At 52.9% G+C, this 23923-nt stretch overlaps 3 protein-coding genes across 8 annotated transcripts; 1 reads left to right on the forward strand and 2 right to left on the reverse strand.

The window, feature by feature from the left end:
• Positions 1–219: 219 nt before the first annotated feature.
• Positions 220–7150, reverse strand: RRAD (RRAD, Ras related glycolysis inhibitor and calcium channel regulator). 5 transcript variants are annotated; one of them, XM_042970125.1, is made up of 5 exons: positions 6838–7150; positions 2766–3156; positions 2040–2113; positions 1702–1906; positions 220–876 (listed from the first exon to the last, which is right to left on the reverse strand). In XM_042970125.1, exons 1-5 carry the CDS (start codon positions 6937–6939, stop codon positions 647–649), a joined length of 1002 nt encoding a protein of 333 aa, XP_042826059.1. In that variant the 5' UTR covers positions 6940–7150; the 3' UTR covers positions 220–646. The 5 variants fall into 5 exon arrangements, with proteins under 5 accessions (XP_042826059.1, XP_042826058.1, XP_042826061.1 ...); XM_042970124.1 differs by having other exon boundaries at positions 220–856; positions 6838–7144; XM_042970127.1 differs by lacking the exon at positions 6838–7150 and adding an exon at positions 4340–5504 and having other exon boundaries at positions 220–856.
• Positions 7151–9044: 1894 nt separating this feature from the next.
• On the reverse strand, positions 9045–11012 carry CIAO2B (cytosolic iron-sulfur assembly component 2B). The gene is made up of 5 exons (XM_007090254.3): positions 10819–11012; positions 10583–10662; positions 10214–10339; positions 9708–9753; positions 9045–9255 (listed from the first exon to the last, which is right to left on the reverse strand). The coding sequence occupies exons 1-5, from the start codon at positions 10958–10960 to the stop codon at positions 9158–9160; spliced, it is 492 nt and encodes a 163-aa protein (XP_007090316.1). The 5' UTR covers positions 10961–11012; the 3' UTR covers positions 9045–9157.
• A 1096-nt stretch (positions 11013–12108) lies between these two features.
• CES2 (carboxylesterase 2) lies at positions 12109–23760 on the forward strand. Of its 2 annotated transcripts, XM_015541122.2 has the most exons (12): positions 12109–12264; positions 17443–17647; positions 18545–18686; positions 19494–19627; positions 19707–19965; positions 20289–20387; positions 20650–20790; positions 20908–20982; positions 21228–21372; positions 21801–21938; positions 22466–22538; positions 22946–23760. In XM_015541122.2, exons 1-12 carry the CDS (start codon positions 12192–12194, stop codon positions 23130–23132), a joined length of 1671 nt encoding a protein of 556 aa, XP_015396608.1. In that variant the 5' UTR covers positions 12109–12191; the 3' UTR covers positions 23133–23760. The 2 variants fall into 2 exon arrangements, with proteins under 2 accessions (XP_015396608.1, XP_042825491.1); XM_042969557.1 differs by lacking the exon at positions 20908–20982.
• Positions 23761–23923: the final 163 nt, after the last annotated feature.

The raw sequence follows: 23923 nt of genomic DNA on the forward strand, positions 1-23923 counted from the left end.
ATTATCTCCTCCTGCTGCTTGGATCCCCAACCAGGCCACAACCACACCTGCCCCTCTGATTCAGCTGAATATATCAGAGCTCAAATATTAGGATAATCAAGGCCACACACCAGGGAAGGGCAGTGAGGCCCTATCCCTTAACCTCAGGAACACTTCCTCCTCCTACAACCCCCTACTGGGAGGAAATACAGAGTTAACAGCCCTGATCTATCAGGAAATAGTCTTTATTACAAAAATTTGCATGTAAACAACCACTGCACTGAACAGCCTCCCTCCAGAGCATGCACACCCCAAGTGTGGAGAAAGATAGAGTCCTTTCCTCACACAGAGGCCTGCCCCACGGGCTGGGCTCAGGCTGCTGCTTGGGACACACACTGGCCTGTACACACATTGCTGTGGGCCCAGCCCTTGATGGTCACTGGGAGCTGCCTCCCTGGGCAGCACTGTCTGTCTGTCCGTGACCATGAGGTGGGGTATGCCCAGAGTCCGAGCCAGCCCTGAGGCACCTAGGGCAGTTGGCTGGGCCAGCCCACCAATCCACCCACGTGTATGCACAACACAGTATGTGCCTGTGGAGTCTAGAGCACGGAGAGATCGTGGCAGGACTTGGACTTGGCGCGAAAGGCCATCTTGCGGCTGTTGCGTGCTACAATGCGGCCCAAGAAACGCTTTGCCTTCTTGCCAAGGCTCTCTCGCCGCCGGGTACCCGCCTGTCGACGTGCATTGGCCTCTTTGCTGTCCCTGCGCAGGCGTATCTGGCGCACGACACCCTCAAACAGGGCCTGGACATTGTGGTGCAGCGCTGCTGAGGTCTCAATAAACTTGCAGTCGAAGACCACGGCACACGCCCGGCCCTCTGGTGGGGAAAGGCACATTCTGGTTAAACAAAGCGTGGGTGGGTGAGAAGTCCACTCAAATCCTGGTCACCCCATTGCAGCTGCCACTCAGGAATCTCAGGGTCAGGGAAGGGGGATCCCTGGGTGGTCCCCAGAAACATAGAACGCAGCTCCTGTACAGAGGATCCAGGGCATTGCTGGGTCACCCAACTGGTAGAATGTGCCCATGTTTAAGGAGTTCACAAAGGCCCACAAAAGGAAACTCGTTCATTGAAATAATTTGAAGTCGGATATTGAAATAGAAATGCTACAGTACTCAACACAAGAGAACGAGAACCTTGTTGAGCAGCTTAGTGCTTCATGGTTTGGTGTTATATACCAGTGAAACTAGAAGGAGAATGTTACCAAGTCACTGCTAGGTTCCTCTGAGGGGCTCAGTTCTGGGGGGGTCACAGAGGAGAATGCTGAGCCCAAGAGGGGAGAATCCTCCCCAGGCACAAGCCCATGCCAAGACTGGCCCCGGCCCCAAATCCACTCTGTGACCTCCTATCCCAGTTCTCTGCGCTCTCCTCACCCATTGTCTGTCAGGCCAGGGCCAAAAGGGACAGGAGACGAGGACCCTGTGGTGGCCCAGCTCAGTGCGCAGCAGCTTCCACCTCCCCTCGTGCGTTTGGTCCTTTCCCCAGCCCTCTTGGACCTTTGAGAGTCCAGTGGGAGGGTAGCAGTTTTCTCTCTCTCCCCCTCAAGTTTTTTTCCTGAACATTTTTAGCCACTCATGATCCCCAGGGACTTGAGCTGAGCCAAGACTGAATGGACCACAGCCCAGTTAGGATGTCCCTCCCTTTCCGACCCGCTCCCTGCTCACCATCCAAGGAGACCTCTCGAGAGCGCACCAGGTCGCTCTTGTTGCCCACTAGGATAATGGGCACGTCATCCGTCTGCCGTGCCCGCCGCAGCTGGACTCGCAGCTCTGAGGCCTTCTCGAAGCTTTCCTTATCTGTCACTGAGTACACGATGACGTATGCATCGCCCATAGCCATGCAATGACCAGGTAGCCAGCGGCCACTATCCTGGGGAACACATACATACACATATCTACCCAATAATTCTCATGCCCCCAGGCTACAAGGCTGCCACTATCAGCAGGCCTCTATCCCCTGGGTCACGCTCCCACCCTGCCCTGGGTCTCAGCCTGCAGCCTACCTGCTCCCAGATGTCATAGACCATGAGTGATGCCTCCTCTCCATCCACTATGATGGACCGATCATATGTGTGCCCTAGGAAGGAGACTAGTAGTCAGGTTACCTGCTGGCTGCAAGAAGCCACCCTCCCACACCATGTGCCAGGTTTACTGTTCTGGCCACCCCTTCCAACTCCACTCCAGAGCCCCCCTAACCTTTCCCTCCACTTATGGCCACTATGGTGACAACAGAAATAACAGGGCTGGGAAGTGGGAAGTAGAGGGCATGGGGGGCCTTCCTGATCCTCACCTAGACACCTCTTCCCCAAGCTACCAATGTCCTGGGTGGCCAATCCTGATGTCTTGGCCCCAAGGTAACTCCGACCACGGTGGCCTGAGTTAAAATAGTGACTGTCATATTCTTAGAGACTTTGTCATCCAGGGCTCTCTCCTAGAAACTCCCTCTGGTTGTGTTCCTGTCAGCCCTGGCAGGGAGGGATGTCCCATTCCCATCCTAAGAGTTGTCTTAGGTATGGGTCTTCTACTCCGGGCATCTCTCCCTCTAGCAAGAGCTGGAGGTCCCCTCTCTCTTAATTTCCCCAACCATGAAACGGGTCAGTAGAGGCATGGTTCTGAAAATGCCTTCAGAATCCCACGGTATGTGCGGCTTTTAATCCAGTTCCCCAGCCCTGTAGCCCTCAGTCCCAACCCTAGCATCTCCCCTCCCTTGAATAGTCCCAGCCCCTCACCTGCGGCCTCTGCTTCAGGCCCATCCTCTACACCACCGAAGATTCGCGCCAGAGCGCTCTTGCCCACGCCAGGCGCCCCCAGCAGCAGCACCTTGTAGACGCTCTCGTCTGAGTCACTGCCCCCTGAGCTGAGCGACTCGGAGGAGCCCTCGTGCCATTCGAGCGTCGCACCCTGGGCCCCGGTCCCGGTCCCGGTCCCGGCCGCTGCCAGAGAGCCCGGAGCCAGCGCCGCCTGCAGGTCCCGCTCGTCCACCGGCATGCTTCGGCGGTGCAGCGGGGGCGCCGGGCCCCAGGGTGTGCTGCCCCGACGGCGCTCGCGCTCCCGGCCCCCGCCGCGGTTCCCGCCCGCTCCGCTGCCGCCGCCATTCAGAGTCATCGCGCCCGACGCCGTCTGGGGAACGGGAGTGGGGAAGGCAGGGTAAGCCGTGGTGTATAGGGTGTGGGAGGCCGGACCCCTGGCGCGCCTGCTATCCCCGGCTCAGGCAGGACGCTGGAGCCGAGGACCTGCCGCAGTCCCCTCTCGGCCGTGAAGGCGCTCTGACTCTGAGCCACTCTCCCGACTCGTCCATCCGCACCCCGGACGGAGCGACCACCCGCACCCTGCTACACCAGGACACTCACCCACCCGCACACGGACACGGTCAGAACTAGGTTCCAGGCCTCGATACAGTCCACTCGCAGACCCTGGCTCGGACACCCGACGCGGCTGCAGCCTTCGCCTCCTCAGTCAGCTCTGGGCCCCGGGCTCCAGAGCTGTCTATTTAAGCGTCTGCCCGCCCCCGCCCCCACCCCCACCCCCGCCCCCACCCCCGCGCTCGCCCACGTCCCCGCTGCTGCGGGGGCTGACGTGTCCGTCCCCTCCCCCTCGGGGGAATCCCCCACCCCCTCCCAGGACCTCGCACCACCCGCCCCACCAGACTGGGCAGACAAAGCCTGGGTCTGAGCGTTTGTGGTGGGAGGCAGGGAAGGAGGCAGAAGGAATGGGGGTAGGTTGAATGGTGCGGGGGGAGGGGTTTGAAGTTGGGGATACCATCGTGGGTGGGGGTCAGGGGGAAAACCGGAAGGGCCCACTGTGCCAACTCCCCTCTGGGGAAAAATTAGTGCTGGCCCTTTAACAGTGAATTCTCCCTTTGCTCTCCCCCAGCCCTGGCCTGTTGCCCAAACAAGCAGACCAATACAGGCTGGACAGACTTGACCCTTCTCTGCTCAGGACACCCACTCCCCACCCTCCCATATCTGAGCTAAAACATAAGGGTCCTAAATCTGGACCTCTGGTCTTAGCACCAAGTCCTCTCTACTCCCCTCCCTGTCCTGGGGAGCTGAAGGTTCTACCTGATGCGCCTCCCCCTCAGGGTGTGGGCTAGTGTCAAAATGTGAGCCCCTGGGGGCACATGGAGAGCTGTTTGGGGCAGGGAGTCAGGGAAGGGAGGTGCTCTGGCAGTGCTTTGCAGGTAGAGGTGCATACTTGTTTCTGGGGGAAGGAATACAAGCCCAGAGAAGGGAAAGGATGAACTCAGCACCACCTCACCTCCCAGCACCCTCTAGACAGCTGCCAACAACTCTGCTAAAAATACCTGGCCCTGGCCCTTCTGCTCCTGGCCTTTCCGTTCCTGGTCGTTCTGCTCCTGGGCTGGAGGTTGCCCAAAGTTGGGGAAATCCTGGCAGATAGGTGTGTCAGATGGCGGCAAGAGTGGATGGGGTGGATGGGACTGGACCAGAGTCAGGGCTGAATCCAGCCACTTTAAGTCTTCAATGGCTCTCTCCTTCCCTCTAGCCCCATAAGGACCTACTGTTCAGAGCATATAACAGGATCTGGAAGTTCAGACTCCCATCTAGGAGGGGCAAGGGGTAGAGCACCCTTGGGGCAGGGCTGGGGCTGGGGGGATAGAATTAGCCACCACTTGGTGCCACCACTGCCCAGAGCTCACCCCCTCCTTAGACCTAGGGTGGGGGCCAGGGCAGAGGGGAGATGTCATGGGGAAGCTTGGTTTCTAGACCTGGCTCTGCCTCCAGACTCCTGGGTCTTGCTTCCTCTCCCAGCCTCAGGGTGCCCAGCTATAAAATGATCTGTTCCCCCCTTTGCTCATGTCTAGGGTGTATGAGATTGGCAGCAGGCCGGCTATGAGGTACTTTGTGACAGGGATCTGCTATCAGACTCTGACGTTTGATTGTAATGAGTGTAGCTGGGGTGGGGGCACCCATTCAGGGCTCAGGTGACATCAAGGATGGATGGATCCTAGTGGGCTGTTGTAGGTTGCCATGGAGACCTGGGTGGGATTCTCTGGCTGCTGCATTAGTTTCCTTGGCAACATGGAAGAGGGCCTTGGAGTGAGGAGGGCCTGGCTAAGTAAGTAAGAGAGGGTTTGTGGGGGCCTCTCTGATCTTGAGGTCCCCAAAGTAGGCAAGGGCTAGACTGAGGGGTGGCCTGCCCACTTGTGTCTTTCCCATGGTCCTGGGGTCTTGGAGGCCTTGGCAACCCTATACTGGCTCTGGCTTCCTGGATGAGGTCCAGTGGCAAGAGGGAGTTGTGGTTTGAACCTCCCGTCAGGACGCCAAGTCTCAAGAGCCAGCAAAACACTTCCCATCAGGAATCCTGGATGGACTGCTTATGGCACTCCTACCCACCTCACACATGACCTTGCCACTGAAAATAACCCCTGCATGTCCAGCACAGGGTAGGTATGTGGGGGTAGCTGTGACCCTTCCCAGCAGGGAGCCATGCAAGGAATTAGGGCTGGGTTTCCCCTCAAGTAATCTGAACTCTTGACTTCAGCAGTGTTTCTTCATTGCCAAGGGAACTGCATCCACATTAGGCCAGTCAGGCCCCAAGCATTCCCCCAACAGCCCAGACACACCACAAGCCTAGGTATGGCCAGGGGCCCCAGGAACCAAGAGCAGGACATGACTCTGAGACACCCCCACTCCCACCTCCTGGTCCTCTCAGCTCTCTGGGCTGAGTTTGGCTGCCCAGAAGGAGCAAACTGAGTCTGGAACACACCTAGTACAGCCCAGACTTCAAATCTCAGCTCTGCCACTTGCTAGCTATTTCACCTCTGTTCATTTATCTTGAGTGAGCCTCAGCTTCCTCCATGTAGAACAGGGATAATGTCTTCATGGGATAATGTCTTCTTTCATGTAGAACATGGGATAATGTTGTAAGATATAAATAACGTGAAATGCAAAAGTAAAGTGGTTGGCATATGTCTGGCATGTAGTCGTATCTCAATAGGAACACTTTTACCATTCTTGTGTGGACAGGACAGGTTGAGTGAATCTGTGGCCCTCTCCTGCTTGTTCTTTCCTGCTTCTGTTCTGTTGTCTCCAAAATAGTGATCTGCCCAGAAGAGGGGCAATGCAGACACCCCCCCTCTCCCCCATACCCACCTTCCCTCTGTGGGACCCACACCTTTCCCCCTCCTTCCAGTAGCAAAAGGTCATGAAGGGAACTTGGTTGGGTTTCAGTATCCCCAGCCCTCCTCACACAACAGCCCCCATGTCCCAGTTCCTTTGTTCTAAGGCTCAATTCATTCATTCATCCCATTGACCTGTACTAATTACCTACTATGTGTCAGGCCCTTTGCTGTGGGCAATAAGCACAATAAGCACAAACTGACATAGCCGGGCATGTTCATACATGTCATCTAATCCCTGGGTCAATCTCACCAGCTATTTGTTGTTCCCAAGCCTGAGAAGTCACAGTCCAGAAATAGAAGAGCAAGATACACCTGACAGAGGGCTTCAGAGACCTAAAACTCCACCCCTATCTCATACCCATGTATAACAGCTGGAGTTCCAGAAAGTTGCCTGGGCACTAGCCCAAGGATTCACAGATGGTGTCTCTGCAGGCAGCAGCCAGGGGCCACGCACAGATGAGTCAAGACTGACAAGGGGACTATCTGATATGCCAGCTGTGACATGAGCAGCTTGATGTCCCTTGCCCACCATGGCGTGGCTGCCAGGAGGGCCAGTTGAATGACTCAGTGACACCTGCCTCCCCAGTGACTTCCCACCCCCAAGCTGAACAGACACCACAGAAACCTTAGATTGGGGTTGTCAATACAGAGGTACATACATGGTAAAACCTACATCTGGGTACAGGTGGTCGGGGACACTCCCTGGGCCTGAGGGACCCTGGTTGGACACCATGCCTCTCTGGAGCGCTGAGGTTCTTCATCCATGGAAAGGGGCGGGAGGTACAGTGCCTGGAAAATTACCTGAAATAGGTGCAGATCCATTTTGAATCTTCACAGAGCAGTCCCAAGTGATTGTCACAACCATGCCCACGTTACACATGAAGAATCTGGGCAACATGGGCTGAGGACTTCACCTCTCTAAGCATGAGCAGCCAGATCTTGGTTACTGGGTGATGAAGCCACTCTCTCCTGGAATTGGGGACTGAGGGGGTGGGGCAGGCACAGGCCCTTCCATTCAGGCGACAGTACCCCTTGCCAATTGAGCAGTACCTGCTAAACTGCTTAGGTTCCTTTTTACTCCCTGGCTGAGGTCTTGGGGAGTAAATAATTTATTTCAGAAGCTTGTTTCCTCACCTATGAAATAAGGATAATAAAGGGTAGCAACTGCTACACAGGGCTGGGTGGAGGACTGACAGACTAGGTAGTATATGCAAAGCCCTCAGCCAATGCCCACTCTCAGGTCAGGTTCAGTGTTGTCAGCAGACCCTCAACAGATTTTTGAAGAGCCTCTGGAAATCTCTGCCCACAATCACACCTGAGCTTTCGCAGGGATGAAGCGGACATGCTTTTTAATATCCCCACTTATCCCCAGAGAAAGAAACTGAGGCAGGAAATCATGGCATTACAGTTCCTAACTGGCTGATCCCAGATCTAAGCCCCAGGGTCTGTCCTGGTGACCATCTGTGCTCTGGGCACAGGGCTGAGGGAGGCAGAGGCCCCAGACCTCAGCACCTGAAGTAACACACATCTGTGGGGTTGCTGATGGAGAGGGTACTTCAGGTTCCTTTCCACAGAGAAACCTGTTGTCACTGCCCTGACAAGGGAACCAGAGCAAGTGTCACCAACAGTGAGACAAGCAGGGATCACACAGCTACTGGTGGATGCTAAAGGACACATACAACACTCTTGGGCAAGGTTCTCATTAATAAACTCAGACCTGAACTCAATCAACTTCTAGTTTATAAGAAACATAGCAGACAACGGAGCAAATCAGACTGTGGAACTTCTTCAGGACAACTCACCTGACTTAGAAAAACTCAGTGTCAATAAAGATTAAAAGATAAAGAGTGGAGAGACAGTTCTAGAAGAGGCTATAGAGATAACCATTGCAATGCATGAAACTTCACTGGAGCCTGATTAAAAAACAAAAAACACAACAACTATGAATGACATTTTGGGGAAATTCATAAATGATTGGATATTAGACAGTATTAGGGAATTTTTCATTTTTTGGCCAGATAATAGTATTGTGGTTATACAGGATTACTCTTAGGAGACCAGGATGAAGTACTTAGACATGAAGGTCATGTGTCTGCAGTTGACTCTTAAATACAGTTATATTATACATTCACACCTAAAGCCAACGTTGCAACATGTTAACAACTGTTGAACTGATGGGTATACTCGTGTGTTCACTACACTACTCTTTCAATTTTTTTTGTATACTTCCAACTTGTCCTAGAAATCAACCATTAGAAGAAATTTTAAAAATGAACTGCATCTTGGGGTGCCTGGGCGGTTCAGTTGGTTAAGCATCCAACTTCGGTTCAGGTCATGATCTGGCTCACGGTTTATGAGTTCGAGCCCCCATGTCGGGCTCTGTGCTGACAGCTCAGAGCCTGGAGCCTGCCTCGGATTCTGTGTCTCCCTCTCTCTTGACCCTCCCCAACTCACAGTCTGTCTCTTTCTCTCTCTCTCAAAAATAAGCAGACATTAAAAAAAATTTTTTTTAATGAATTGCATTTCATCAACCCAGCCTGTATAGAAACTTGCACTCATGGGGCACCTGGGTGGCTTAGTCAGTTGAGCATCCAACTTCGGCTCAGGTCATGATCTCGTGGTCTGTGAGTTCGAGCCCTGCGTCAGGCTCTGTGCTGACAGCTCAGAGGCTGGAGCCTGCTTCTGATTCTGTGTCTCCCTCTCTCTCTGCTCCTCCCTGACTCATGCTCTGTCTCTGTCTCAGAAATAAATAAACATTAAAAAAAAAAAAAAAGAAAGAAAGAAACTTGCACTCATAATCACCATCTCCTCTCAAACCCTGAAGGACCCCACCAAGATGAAAAAGAATCTGAGACATGCTGGGAAATGAATATAAATTAAGGATTTATTACAAAATGCAAAATGTTAGTTTCTCATTGTCAGTGATCCAAGAAAACAAGGCCATGAACCCTGGGTATGGCTGGGGGCAAAAAGCCAGGTTTAGGAGCGGGCTGACAGGCACTGGTTCACAACCTCCAACAGGTGGGTATTCTCTAGGGCAGCTGCCACCCGTTCCTTATCCGCAAGCTGCTTGTTCACTGGATAGGAAGGAATAGAGGAGGATCAAAGCCAGGCTCTGGCCAGCCTGCCGGCCAACCCGACTTCTAAGCCTTTGTATGCATATACACACTCGCACCAACCTACTGTCACCTCCTTCCCAGGACCCTATGCTTTGACCAAGCTACCCAAACCACCTGAACCCACACCTATCCCACCCTATTGAGATCCCTTCCACCTGGCTGCTCATGTCTGTTGCCTCATGTACTATAAAGTCTGACACACCCTGGTCCTGTGTACTTAGGAGAGGAAAAGGGCAGGGATGGAAGAACGTGGTAAGCACAGGAGACTTAAGTCAGGCCAGCTTCGCTCTAGGTTGCCACCTCCAATGAGGAGTCACCCACCCAGTCGGCCTCCTTCCATCTTGCCCTACAACCCACCATGGCAAGGGGGAAGCCACAGGGCCAATGCCTCAACATCAGCCCACACTTACCTGCGTGCTCTGAGGCATGGGTCCCTGGTGTAATGTGCACGTCCATCTGGGAGGGAGACAGGTGAGGCCTGAGCACTCATCCCTGTCTACTCCCTTGTCCCCTCTCCCCCATTCACCACCTTCCACTGATCCTATGTCCTAATCATGACTGTGGTCTCTGGACCTTCCATTATGCCCCACACCCACCCACAGCCGCTCCGTCATCTCTCTCCAAAGAACTGGCTGACTGCTGTTGATTTAAAGGGTTGCCTGTGCCCCATCCCTGCTCCAAATCTATCTACAGCTTCCTACTTCCCTTCCTGCCAAACTCACTACTTTTCTGCACTTTCCAGCTCAGGCCGTTATACTTGTTGTCCCATTCAAGTGTAAAGCCTCCTCCCAGTTTCATCTCTGCTTGTTGGGATCCTGGCTGGCCTCACTTTGATGTCCATGTTCATGCTCTCCATGTCCTCCTCAGTAGCAGAAGCTCACCCCTGTTCCACCCCTGGGCCCCAGTTCCAATTCACCTTGAAACGCTGGGGAAGAGATCGAAGAAGCTTGACTTTGATGGACAGGCCAATAAGGGTGGCCATGCTGCAGTGCGGAATGGTGGGTGTGAAGGCCACGGCCACCGTGCTCTCGGGGTCGCTCACCTGGTTGAGGGAATGAGATCTCAGGAGGAGGCCCTCCCTCCTCCTTAGTGTGTTGCTTCAAGCAAATCGTCTAACTTCTACAGGCCTCAGTTTCCTCATCCATAAAATGGGCACAGCAATTCCCCCTTCCCAAGATCCCCCGAGGAGTCCGTGAGCTGAGAGAAGGCCAGCCTCCTGGTGGCCTGCTGGGCTTTTCTGACTCTCCCGAACAACCTGCCCCCTCAGACGCTGGGAACGACTCACCTGAACCCGGACTTGCTCGACTACATTCAATTCTTCCAGCGTCAGTGGATGTTCCGGGTCATTGATGGAGCGAATCAAATGTGGCAAGTGAAGGAAAAGGGAGTCTGCCCCTTGACCCACTCAGAACCCTCCGCCTGGAATGCCTGGCCCTGATACAGCTCTACCAACTACTGGACAACACTTCAGCCCCCTCCCAGGGCCCCGCGAACGCGCCCGCGCTTAGCAGCGGCGGATATCGAAGATCTCGCGTGCGTCGATGCTGTCTGGAACCTGCTCGTCCTCCTCGCCCGCGGTCACCGGCCGCTCCCCAGAGCGCTCGTAGATGAGGGGGTTAGCGTTCTCCAAGAGGCCGCCCCCCACCCCGCCGCCCCCCACCATCGCGAAACCGCTGCCGGCCGCACTAGGCGTGCACTTCCGCTCTTACCGGAGCACTTCCGGGGGACGGTTAGGGGGCGTGGCGTGGCGACGGGGTCGCAAGAGGGACATGCTGCACCAACCGTTCTAGCTCTGGGGTTTGATGGGAGCTGTGGCCTCGGTTCACTCTGTGCGCTAACCCGAAGAAATGCAGTCCGCCTGGCAAATACACAGAGAAGCCACTCGAGCGGTGTTGGCCGTTCGAGCCCGCAGGGTGCTGGACGGCGGAGGCCACGGCTGGCTCTCGGGGACACTAAAGACCGGCCTGGAGTAACTTCAGGCACCACTTCCTCCAGGAAGTCGGCCTTTCAGGCTGGGCGGGCGCTCCCGTACCAAATGCCCTCTGTGCTAGCACCTTTTACTGCGTTTCGGAACCTCCCAATGACGCGCCTGCACCCCCCGCCCCCCCATTCCACCTAGGGCCCGGGAGTGCCCTGCCGAGTCCCCAGCACGGGGACTAACAGGCGCTCTTTAAATGTTTGTCAAATACATAAATGACCTTGAGCTCGATCTTGGCGGGTTGGGGAGGGAGGGGTGGAAAGCTGTGGGATTGGGTTGGGGTTGTCTTTACGATAATGCCACAGTCATGCGTGCACTTCAAAAGGTAGATTCTGACTGAATAGAGAGGAGGTCCACGGAGACCCTCAGATCAGGGACAATAAGGCCATGAGGGACCTTGAGATAGACCCAGAAACTGAGTCCTGAAAGCAAGAAGGAGCTTTTCAGGATGGGCAGTCACACCTCTCTGTCTTTCCTCATGCACTTCCCTTCACCGTGAACAAAGATCACTCCCATTTCTCCATCTGTGGGAATCCTGACCACGCACCTCCTCAAGGAATCTCTTCTGGGTCCCCCAGTCACAGGTTATTGCTCCCCCTCTCTGGCACCCTTATCAGGTCTGTGACTATAAAGACAGTGAATGCAGTGACTCCAGGTTTGAGGAGAGAGTCGTTGGTATCGTGGAGGTATTGTGGAGGATGCCCAAGGAGGACGGAGCCAAGGGGAAGTGGCCATGTCAGTGCCTGCCTGTCACAGGTTTTTGCATATTCAGTCAGGCTCTCCTGCCTTTCCCTTCCCAGCTAGCCCCGCCTACTCCCAGCCTAGGTCAAACTCCGTGCCCTGCCGGAGGCACTCACAGAACTGCAGCCTCTGGGCTGTCTTTGGGTGAAAACAGCAGTTGTGCACTGGGTAGACCATGCGACTGGACCTACTTCGCGGGTGTCTGAGCGCCGTGGTCTGTGGGCTCCTGCTTCTCGTCCTGGGCCAGGGTGAGGCTCCCTTGAGGGGTGGCAAGGGACGGGGGTCGCACTTGCCAGATTCTGCAGAGTCAGGACCTGAGGCTGCAGGAGGGAAGGTCCCAGAGAGGTGGGAACGGGTGGAGAACCACAGTGAAGGAAACTTGCACCAGACTGAACGCTGGAACGATTGTCCGGAAACCCCGGGGTGGGCCCTCACAGGCACAGAGAGAGTCGGGGCTGTCTGAGGATACGACACCAGTGATGCAAATAGGGCCTGGAGCTCTGAGCAGCGCCTGGTGATGCAGGCGGGGCTGAGGGTGGGGGCATAATTTGGGATGTTTCCTTCTTAGTGTTTGTGGTGGAGCCGGCGCTGCCCCCGAAGAAAAATACCAGTAATAATATTCCTGATGCGGTTTGGCTTTGAGTGTTGTGCCCTTGGCCAGAAGAGCGTCCTGGCACCCACTGAAGACCCCTCTAAAGGGGCCCCAGGCAAGGTTACTGGCCCTTGGGGAATCTGGCTATACAAGCCCAAGCCCCCTGCCTCTGCATCCTAAAGAGGCTGTCTGTTTCCTCTTCACCCCATGCACCCACCTGGAGTGAGGGCACCTCTTGGCCTCAGAGCAAAGGTGTCACAGAGCACTTTGTGTCAGCTTCAGGTTACCAGTAGTTTAGGCTATTCTGGCACCATGCCTCGGTGTCTGCAGCTCCTGTGCCCCCTCTGGCCAGCGTGATCCTCTCACCCAAAACGGCCCCACCTGTGAGACCTGACTGTCCTCCCTCTTCCCAGTTGAATCTGCCCTGGAGACATCCACATTAATCCCTTCCCCGAGGCCCACCCCACTTCCACCCTTACTAGCTGCTCACCAGGCTCTCAGCGGTCACCAAGTCCTTCCAGCAGGACGATTAAAAATGTTAATATTTTGGATAGGACCCACTTTCAAAAAGAAATAATAGACAAGCCAGAAGAGGGCATAGGTGATATGTCTGACCCTCTCCAGTCCCATCTGGCCCTGGCTCCTTCAAGGTCCCCAGGGCTTTTTACACACTGCTCGGTTTACCGAAGAATGGATTTGTGCACACATCCTTGGTTTTCACCTAAATGGTCACAAATTCCCTCCCTTTCTGGCACCCAGCTTTTCTACTTCCTGACACAGGGGATGACTTCCCTATACCTGTACGTGGTAGAGCTTCCTCATACTGTTGCATACAACGGTTTCTCTTCAAGGATCCTTGATGTAACTGGCCTCTGATCAGGGACATTTCAACATTGTGTCCTTTGCTATGACAACATTCAGGCATTGGAGGCCAGTGGCCTCAGTGAATTACATGGACAGATATCGCACCTGGCAAGGAACTGTGTGTGTGTAGGCAGCATGTTACTGGGGACAGGGATGGGCCTTTGACTTGGAAAAACATTGCTCAGTTGCCCTCTGTGGAACCTGTGAGTGCTGACTCTGATCTTATCCACATGATATGGCATCAAGCATATTGATCCATGCTGATCTGATAAGTGATCTGGGTAGAGGTAGGCAGGCAAGCTGGGAAGGGAAAGGTGGGTCTGGCAGGAGAGCCTGACTGAACATGCAAAAACCAGTGACAGGCAGGCACTCGCATGGCCACTTCCCCTCGGCCCAGGCCCCCTTGGGCATCCTCCACAATACCAACAACCCTCTCTTCAAACCTGGAGTCACTGCATTCAATGTCCTTCTGAAAGAAGAGTGAAAGGACACTCCTTTCAGTCTTTGATAAGGGTGTTGGGGGCTCAAGAGTGGAAGCAATAAACTGTGATTGGGAAACCCAGGAGAGCTTCCTTGTGGAGGTGCACGGTCAGGATTCCCACAGATGGAGAAATGGGAACGACCTTTGTTCAGGGTAAAGGGAAGTGCATGAGAAAAGACAGGGAGGTGTGACTGCCCATCCTGAATCTCCTCCTTGCTTTCAGGACTGTTTCTGGGTCCACCTTCAAGGTCCCTCATCCCCTGTTGTCTCTGATCTGTAGGTGATATAAATCCCCAGAGTTGTTTTTTGGGTTTGTTTTTTCCCCTTTTATTATGGAACCAGGTTCAGATTGGCCAAATTCTGCAGAAGCAGAACCTGAACCTGCCATAGGGAAAGCTCCAGGGAGTCAGGAGCCAGTGAAGTTAACACCAGGAGTATGGGGAGCCTGACTGGATAACTCCCTGTACCCCAAGGTACAAAGTCAGGGCTGCCTGCAGCCACACAGCATCAAAGGGCTTCCAGTCTCTGGTAGAATAATATAACAAATCTGCTGTATCCATAATCTACCTTCAGTAATTACGACCTGAGCAACCTGGTTTTGTCTAGACTACCACCTCTCCCTCGCACCATTATTTGAAGCAAATCCCAGATATTACATCACGTGTAGATTTTTTATCTCCTATTAAAAGAAAAGGAATATATAGACATAAAACAATATCGTGATTTCTTTTTTTAAAGATTTTTTAATTTTTTAAATTTTTTTCAATGTTTATTTTTGAGAGAGAGACAGAGTGTGAGCAGGGGAGGGGCAGAGAGAGAGGGAGACACAGAATCTGAAGCAGGCTCCAAGCTCTGAGCTGTCAGCACAGAGCCCGACACAGAGCCCAAACTCACAACCTGCGAGATCATGACCTGAGCTGAAGTCGAATGCTTAGCTGATTGAGACATCCAGGTTACCCAAGATTTTTATTTTTAAGTAATCTCTATACCCAACATGGGGCTCAGACTTACAACTCTGAGGTCAAGAGTTACATGTTTTAACGACTGAGCCAGCCAGGAGCCCCCAATATCATGATTTCTTAATGCAATCAAGCATCTAGCCAAATGTTCTTATTTTGTATTATCTCATAAATGGTATTTACATTTTTTTTTTTTAAAAAATCAGGATTCAAATAAGGCCCATACTTTGGAAATTGGTAGACGTGTTTCTTATAACAGTGTTGAGACATGATTCACATAGCATACCATTCACCCATTTAAGTGTACAATTCAATGGTTTTTAGTATATTCCCAGAGTTCACCACATCAATTCCTCCTTTCCTCCAACTTGAGCCCTAGGCAACCATCAGTCTGCTTTATGTTTCTATGGATATGCCAATTCTTGGCATTTTGTATAACTGAAAGCATCCAATATGTGATCCTTTGTGATTGACTTTTTTCACCGAGCATGAGGTTTTCAAGGTTCATCTATGCTGTAGCGTGCTCAGTACTTTTTTCTTTGTAGTGCTGAATGATATTCCAACATGTAGATATGATACATTTTATTGATCCATTTAACAGTTGATGGACATTTAGACTGTTTCCACTTTTTGGCTATTATAAGTAATCCTGCTATGAGCATTCATATGCAAGTTTTTGTGTGGACATATGTCTTCAGTTCTCTTGGGTTTATACCTAGGAGTAGAATTTCTGGGTCATATGGTAACTCCAAGTTTCACTCTTTCAAGTACTGCCAGATATTTTTCCAAAGCATATACACCACTTTACCTCCTCACCAGCAATATGTAAAGGTTCCAGTTTTTCTACATCCTTACTAACATTTGTTATTTTTGGTCTTTAAAAAAAAATGTTTTATTTCTTTAAGTAATCTCTACACCCCACGTGGGGCTTGAACTCATGACCCCAAGATAAAGCGTCATATGCTCCTCTGACTGAGACAGCCAGGAGCCCCATTATCCGCCTTTTTTTATGTGAATCTCTTTTAATCTTCAGCATCTTCCTCTGCTTCTCTTTTATTTTCTTTATAATTTCGTTGTTACATTGAAGAAACCAATTTAGTTGTTCTGGAGAGGATCCCAGAGTTTGGCCTTTGTTGATTATATCCATATGCTCTCTTTTAACTATTTCTCTGTCCCTAGTATGCTTGTCAACTTGTATTCATGCATTTATGTTCTCAAGGCTTGACCAGATTTCAATTTTACGTTCTGCTTTGTCACGTTTTGGGGCAAGACTACTTCACATAGTGCTATGGACTCTTCCAATAGAAAACACACATTGTCTGATTGTCTTGCTTTTTGTGACAAAGTAAGTTGTTGACGTCACAGTGAGATTTCAATGAGCGTTTCTCTTAGCACGAGTGTGGTGAACACTTCTTCGTGTGTGTATGAGCCATTTATTTGTATTCCTTACTCTGTCTGAACATATTGTCTCATCATTTCCTATTCTTTCACCAAGTACATGCAGCTGGCATATTTCTTACTCATTTGTAGAAATTCTTTGTTAAGAATATCAGCTTGGGGACACCTGGGTGGCTCAGTCAGCTGAATGTCCGACTGCAGCTCAAATCATGATCTGACAGTTCGTGAGTTCAAGCCCCGCACCGGGCTCTCTGCTGTCAGTGTAGAGCCTGCTTTGGATCCTATGTCCCACCCACCACCACCACCACCCCCCGCCCCTTCCTCGCTCACACGTTCTCTCTGAAAAATGAATAAACATTTATTAAAAAAAAAAAAAGAATATCAGCTTGGCCCCTTGTGTTAGGTGACTTTCAGTCTCTTCCTCCCGTCCCTGATCCCCACAGTAGGAGAGGTTGTGCTCTCCTCATAACATCATCACTTTGTTTGAAGGATGCTTTCTTTTTTTTTTTTAACTTTTTATTTATTTATTTTAGAGAGAGAGAGAGAACGAGCAGGGAAGGACAGAGAGAGAGGGGGACAGAGGATCTGAAGCGTGCTCTGTGCTGACAGCAGAGAGCCCGATCTGGGGCTTGATCTAACAAACCGAGAGATCATGACCTAAGCTGAAGTTGGACGCTTAACCGACGGAGCCACCCAGGTGCCCCTGTTCTAAGGATGCTTTCTCTATGTCATTTCTTGCCACCTAGAGCATGAGATCCTTAAGCACAGGAGGCTTGAGTGCCCAACTGCCACAGTTCTACTGCCTCACTGTCAGCAGAAAGGACACTCTCACCCCTTCAAGTTTATGTGACCATATGTTTGAAGCTCCTGGAGGTCAACCAGGTGCTAAGTCCCAAGAAGCCTCACTGAGTGTGGTAGAAAAGGCCAGGGCCAGACCCAGCAAGGACAGTGGGGTTGGGGGTGGGGGGGTGGGAGAGTAGACACACAAAGGTTAAAGGCAGGACATTTGTAAAGCAAGTGTTTATAAGTCAGAGTCCCTTGAGCTGAAGACCAGAAGGAGAGGGCAACTTAGTAGCCTGGGAGGGAAACTAATTGGTAGACTCAACCCTGATGTCCACTTCTCTGTTCACAGGCCAGGACTCTGCCAGCCCCATCCGGACCACACACACGGGGCAGGTGCGGGGGAGCCTCATCCACGTGAAAGGCACTGATGTGGGGGTCCACACCTTCCTGGGAATTCCCTTTGCTAAACCGCCTCTAGGACCACTGCGATTTGCACCCCCTGAGCCCCCTGAATCTTGGAGTGGTGTAAAGGACGGGACCTCCCACCCAGCTATGTAAGCAGGGAGTCCAAGGAACTCCAGTCCCTGGGGTGGAGGGTACTCTGGGCCAGGTTACAGTTGTCATTTCATCTAAGCCTCCACAGCCAGTCTCCCACCTGAGTTTGATGGGTCCTCACATGCATTTTTTCCACAAGCATGCAGAGGCTTGGAAGGGCAAAGTAACTTTCCCAGGCTTGGGGCTTGGCACTTAAGGGGCATTAGCTCCAAGCGCTGAAGGGATGAACAGAGATACAGATGTGCCTAGGTTCTAGTTATGTCAAGTGTTCTCTGCCACCAGGGAAGGTGTCTCTGGGAGAGGTTGAGTTGGCTCCATGAACCCTATGGGAGCCTCTGACTCCAGCAGCAGATACTGTAGATCCCTGAGGAGTAGAGGACCCCCACTGTGTGCAGTTACCGTGCCAGTGGCAGGGCCAACTGCCGTTGGCCAAAGGGCTTGCGTATGTTCTTGCTACTGGAAACCATGTTGGAGTGATTAGGTTCCCTGACAGTCTGACTTGAGATGAGGGATGCCCCACTGCTCTTCTCATGAGAAATTAATATCCACTCATGCAGGCAGCACATGTGTGGGGGCTACTTCCCTGCTCCCGGCCTGAGTACAGGAAGACAGTGGTGACTACCAACACATGCAACCCATGGGTCTCATAGAGACCCCCGAAAGTCAAGATTTCCCAGCCTCAGGAGGATTGGTATCCAAGGCCCTTACAACCTTGAGGCCTCCCTGGAACTGGGCTCAATCACAGCTTCCCCCGAGCCTGTGGCCTGTAACTTGGTGCAGAGGGGATTTAGGGAAGGACCATGTGTGAGCAAGTTCTCAGGGGAGGTGGGACTGAGGGAGGCTGGGAGAAAATGTGGGCCCAGGATCTCATTTTGACCGTGATACGGCCCCACTAGGTGTCTGCAGAACATCACTACCACAAATGAGTTGTTTCTGAAACTGCTGAATGCGACCTTGCCTTTCACCTCCATGTCCGAAGACTGCCTGTACCTCAGCATTTACACACCGGCCCACGCCAGGGAAGGCTCCAATCTGCCCGTGAGTGCCAGGCCCTAGCTGGCTGGGGTATGGGAGGACATTTCTTCTGCAAGAAGATCAGAAAGAACAAGATCAGACTGGGCACTGCTGCAGCGTGGACCCTGTTGAGAAGCCTCTCACTAGTGGGTCCAAGGGAATGCTTCTTACTCAGCATTAATGGCTGACCCTTGGGCATGGGGTCATAGAACCCTGACTACTCCCGGAGGTCACAAGCTGTGGCCCTGGACTGGACCCAAGGCTCACCCAACCAACTCATGCCCAGGAGACCCACTTGGGTGCTGTATCTGTTGGGCTTATGAGAATGGAGAAACTTTTGTTTGTGTACTTACCTACTTTTGAGAGAAAGAGAGAGAGAGAGGGGAGCAGAGAGAGAGGGAAAGAGAAAATCCCAAGCAGACTCTGTGCTGTCATTGCAGAGCCTGATGCGTGGCTTGAACCCATGAACTGCAAGATCATGACCTGAGCCAAAATCAAGAGTCAACACTTAACTGACTGAGCCACGCAGGAACCCTGAGAGTGGAGAAACTTTTAATTAATGTGCATGTGGGATGATGCCCCTTTTCTTTCCACATCAGAGAGAGTTCTGGGGGAAATGGAGCCAGGAGGAGAGGGCCCCAAAATATCAGAAGCCAAATTTTCCTGATAGAAATTGGGTCACCCTCAGCCCAGGTCATGAAGACGCCACCCTGCCCTGCCTGCGTTCTATCTATGTGGTTAGGCAGACAGAGCCAAAGTGGTGGTTAGTCTAGGTAGCAGCCCCAGTGGCTGGATGGGAGCCACATGGTGTCTGTGCTTTAATTTCCCCAGGTGTTGGTGTGGATCCATGGTGGTGGGTTTACGGTCGGCATGGCTTCCATGTATGATGGCTCTGCACTGGCGGCCTTTGAGGACCTGGTGGTGGTCATTATTCAGTACCGCCTGGGTGTACTGGGCTTCTTCAGGTGAGCCTGGGGTTGGGCAGGGCAATGCCGGCTAGTGAAGCCAGGACAGCCCCATAATCCCTGTCCCTGCCACTCTCAGCACTGGAGACAAGCATGCAACCGGCAACTGGGGCTACCTGGATCAAGTGGCTGCACTACGCTGGGTCCAGCAAAATATTGCCTATTTTGGAGGAGACCCTGGCCGTGTCACCATTTCTGGCGAGTCTGCAGGTGGCACAAGTGTGTCCTCACATGTCGTGTCCCCCATGTCCAAAGGACTCTTCCATGGTGCCATCATGGAGAGTGGTGTGGCTCTATTGCCCAGCCTCATTGATAGCTCATCTGATGCGGTCTCCACGGTGAGTACCCCCAACTGTGGCAAGCTGCCTCATCTTTTACCTCTCAGCCTCCATTACTCTGTTAAATGAGGACAACAAGGACTACCCTGCCATCAGAGCACCTGGGAAACCGCCACCTCTCCGGGGATTGCGGAGGGGCTCAGGGATCGATCAGAATCCACAGAACTCTGCCATTGCAGAGGCTGAGCATGTTCTATGGCCCGCAAAACTGCTGCCCTAGTACCTGTGAGATTTGTGGTGCACCTGCCCCTGGCTGGGACCTTAGACAAATCATTCACCCTTGCCTGGAAGGATGAGCCAGCCCCTGCCTGGTCTCTTTACAGATGGTGGCAAACATGTCTGCCTGTGGCCAGATTGACTCAGAGGCACTGGTGGACTGCCTGAGGGGCAAGAGTGAAGAGGAGATTCTGGCCATTAATAAGGTCAGGCTGAGTGGATGCGTGTATGGAGGAAAAGGACTGACAGGTGTGGGGAACACATCCCTTTCATTCTCTGGGCAAGTTATTCCATCTCCACACATTGGTGTCCTCACACTCTTGAGCGGGAAGTTGAGGCCAGGCCATGCTAAGCCAGGTGTAGGACCTCCTGATGGAGAGGGTATGGGTGTCCTGGATGAGCTGGGAAGGAGTGACTGGGATCCAGAAGCCATCAGAAAAAGGGACTTGACTTTGTGGGCCCTCTCAGCCCTTCAGGATCATCCCTGGCATGGTGGATGGGACCTTCCTGCCCAGGCACCCCCACGAGCTGCTGGCCTCTGCCGACTTTCAACCTGTCCCCAGCATCATTGGTGTCAACAACGATGAGTACGGTTGGCTCATCCCCTCGGTGAGGCTCAGCCCCAAGCTCCCAGGTGCGAGGAGTCCTTTGGGGAGCAGGGCTCTGGGCTTCATAGCTCTATCTAGGCCCATCCTACCCTCAACTTGAGATTCCCCCACTACCCAGGCCTTGGACATCTCTGACACTCAGAAGGACAGAGAGACTGTGAAGGCTGTTCTGCGGAATATGTTGGCAATGTTGGTGAGGCTTCTGGGGTCCTGCCCCAATGAAGAGGGCCTTTACTCCAGTCCGGAGGCAGGGAAGACCTATCCCCAAGATATCGTGTCCATGCATTGTCTCCCATGAGCAAAGGCTGGGTCACCCTGGAGCTAGGCCCCTTCCTTCCATTCCCGAGACCATCCCAGGATCCGTCTGCCCAGCCCGGACCCTGCTGCCTCCCTGCTGCCACCAGCCCACCTAACCTATTTCTGATCCACCTGGGGTAGGTGTTGCCTCCTCAGTCTGTTGACCTATTGATGGAGGAGTACTTAGGGGACAGTGCGGACCCACAGACCCTCCAGGTCCAGTTCCATGAGATGATGGGGGACTATATCTTCGTGATCCCTGCACTCCAAGTAGCCAGTTTTCAACGTGAGTACATCTGTAACTAAAGCCAGATCAATAAGGGGGCAGCTCAGAGCTGTAGGTCCCTGGCAAGGTCTATTGGTGTCCAGGTCCCAACTCGTGTCTATTTATTGGGCCCATAGGTGCCAGGCACGTGATGTCCCTTGTTTCAGTAAATCCTCATGGCTAACCTAAGAGACATTCCTCATTTTACAGATGAGGAAACTGAGGTTCAGTGACCTTCAGTGACTTACCTAAAACCACACACAATTTGAATCCAGGTCACGATTTGAACCCAGGTCCTTCCCACTGCTCTTGCTCCAGCCAGTGGCTCCCTCACCCCATTGTTCAGATTCCAACCAGCATTGGACCTAGCTCTCTCATCACCATGGGTAATGCAGGACGGCCCCAGGGAAGGGACAGCCATATCATGGCCTGTCCACCTCACCCTCTAGGTGTGCATGCCCCCGTCTACTTCTATGAGTTCCAGCATCGGCCCAGCTTCTTCAAGGACACCAAGCCACCCCACGTGAGGGCAGACCATGGTGATGAGATGTTCTTTGTCTTCGGAACTGCCTTCTGGAAAGACTATGGTAAGTGTTCCTGGGTGGGGTCCCTCAGAGATCCCTCATTCTCAGAATGCGGGACAGGGCCTTGGCTGGGTCCCTGAGTGAGGGTAATAGCCCTCACTGTAGAGATGAGAGAGAGGAAAGAATCAGGCGCCCAAATCTTACAGCTAGAAAGGCTGAGCTAGAATTGGAGTCCAACAACCTCCAGGCTGGGGCCTTCTCTCCCTCCACCTCTCTCCACTTCAACCATGGATGCCTGGCATGGGTGCAGAGGAGGGTGTTTGAAAGGCATATTTGTTTCTTAAATGATTTTGCAATGTCAGAAGGAAGAAGGGAGGCTTCTAGAACAGAGATGAGCCTAGTTTGGGCGGGGAGAGGGCCTGGTTCCCAAGGGCTGCGGGGAGAGTGGGCAGAGAGCCAGGCCTGGGAGGGCAGGGGAGCAGCCAGGGAAAAGTTGCACACGGGCTGGCGAGTGAGGTGGGGGCTGACCCGTGTGCTGGGCCGGGGTTGGCGCTCGCTCACCTGGACCCTTGTCCTCTTGCTCCCTATAGTTGAAGTCACTGAGGAGGAAGAGCTGTTGAGCAGGAAGATGATGAAGTACTGGGCTAACTTCGCTCGAAACGGGTGAGATGGCACGCCCCACCTCAACCTCCAGGGGCTGCGGCGGCTTGAAACATTCAAGGTCCCCCTTTTCTGTTGTGTCTTATTAGCTTACATGTTTCCTTAATTGCATGGTGGTTCCTTCCCTAGCTTCAGGAGCCTGGGAGGGGCCTTGTGGGTGCTGAGCGCTCAGTCCATCTCCAGGAGCCTCCCTCTGACAGGAAGGGAAAAAACAGCCCAGGTTGCCCAGGTGGAGCTGACGCTCTAGTGGGAGGTAGTTTCTTTCCTAAGTCTAGAAACATCCCCCTGTCATTCCCCAAGCCCACCCAGCTTGTTTGGTACCTTGCCTGACTCCAGTTGGGGTGCCAGGTCTGGGCTCGGCAGGGCTCAGAGTGACTGTCCCCTGCCCTGCTGGGAGGGCATGTCTACAGGAACCCCAACGGCAAGGGTCTGCCCCACTGGCCTGTGTTCGACCAGGAAGAGCAATACTTGCAGCTGAACTTGCAGCCTGCGGTGGGCCGAGCCCTGAAGGCCCACAGGCTCCAGTTTTGGACAAAGATCCTACCCCAGAAGATACAGGAGCTAAAGGAGGCGGAGGAAAATCACACAGAGCTGTAACTCCCTGTTACATCCCTGTCTAGGGTGAGAGGGTAGAGGGGTGCATTTGGGTGCAGGTGGGAGTCTACCGCATATGCCCACACACACCCACTGAGGAGCTAGTCGCTTCTGCCTTCGTTCACATAGCCATTCACGCATGCTTCCAGCCAGCCAGCCTGCAAACATTTATTAAGGGCCTACCGCATATTACTTGCCAAGCCCCCCATACATCCTCTCATGTTAGACATACTCAGTGAATGAAGCCGGGGATGGGCAAACCCGGATGGAAGTGCACACCCCACTGAGCCTGGGGCCCCACCCCCTCTTCCTCACCTCTACCCCATCCCCACCCTCCCTCCCCACTCCCTTTGAAGGAGGGTGCTTTGGGAAATGTTAACCACACCTGGCTCTCAACAAGCCCCACATGCTCTCCTATCTGTAAGTAGAAAATCTGGACGCCAGGAGCCCAGGAGCTCCGAGATCTTGACCACCGAGGCCACCAGCTACTGTGAATGTAAAAGTCCCTGCCCCACCCATTGTCCCCTAAACTAAATGTCATCTATCACTGACATTTAAACACAACACTCAAGGGGCGCCTGGATGGCTCAGTCAGTTAAACGTCTGACTTCGGCTCAAGTCATGATCTCATGGTTCATGGGTCTGAGCCCCGTGTCAGGTGCTACGCTGACAGCTCGGAGTCTGGAGCCTGCTTTGGATTCTGTGCCTCCCTCTCTCTCTGCCCCTTCCCCTCTCACTCTCTCTCTCCATCTTAAAAATAAATAAACATTTAAACACAGCATTCACTCACATCT

Source organism: Panthera tigris, chromosome E2 (assembly GCF_018350195.1).
Source record: "Panthera tigris isolate Pti1 chromosome E2, P.tigris_Pti1_mat1.1, whole genome shotgun sequence".
In the NCBI taxonomy this organism is placed as follows: domain Eukaryota; kingdom Metazoa; phylum Chordata; class Mammalia; order Carnivora; family Felidae; genus Panthera; species Panthera tigris.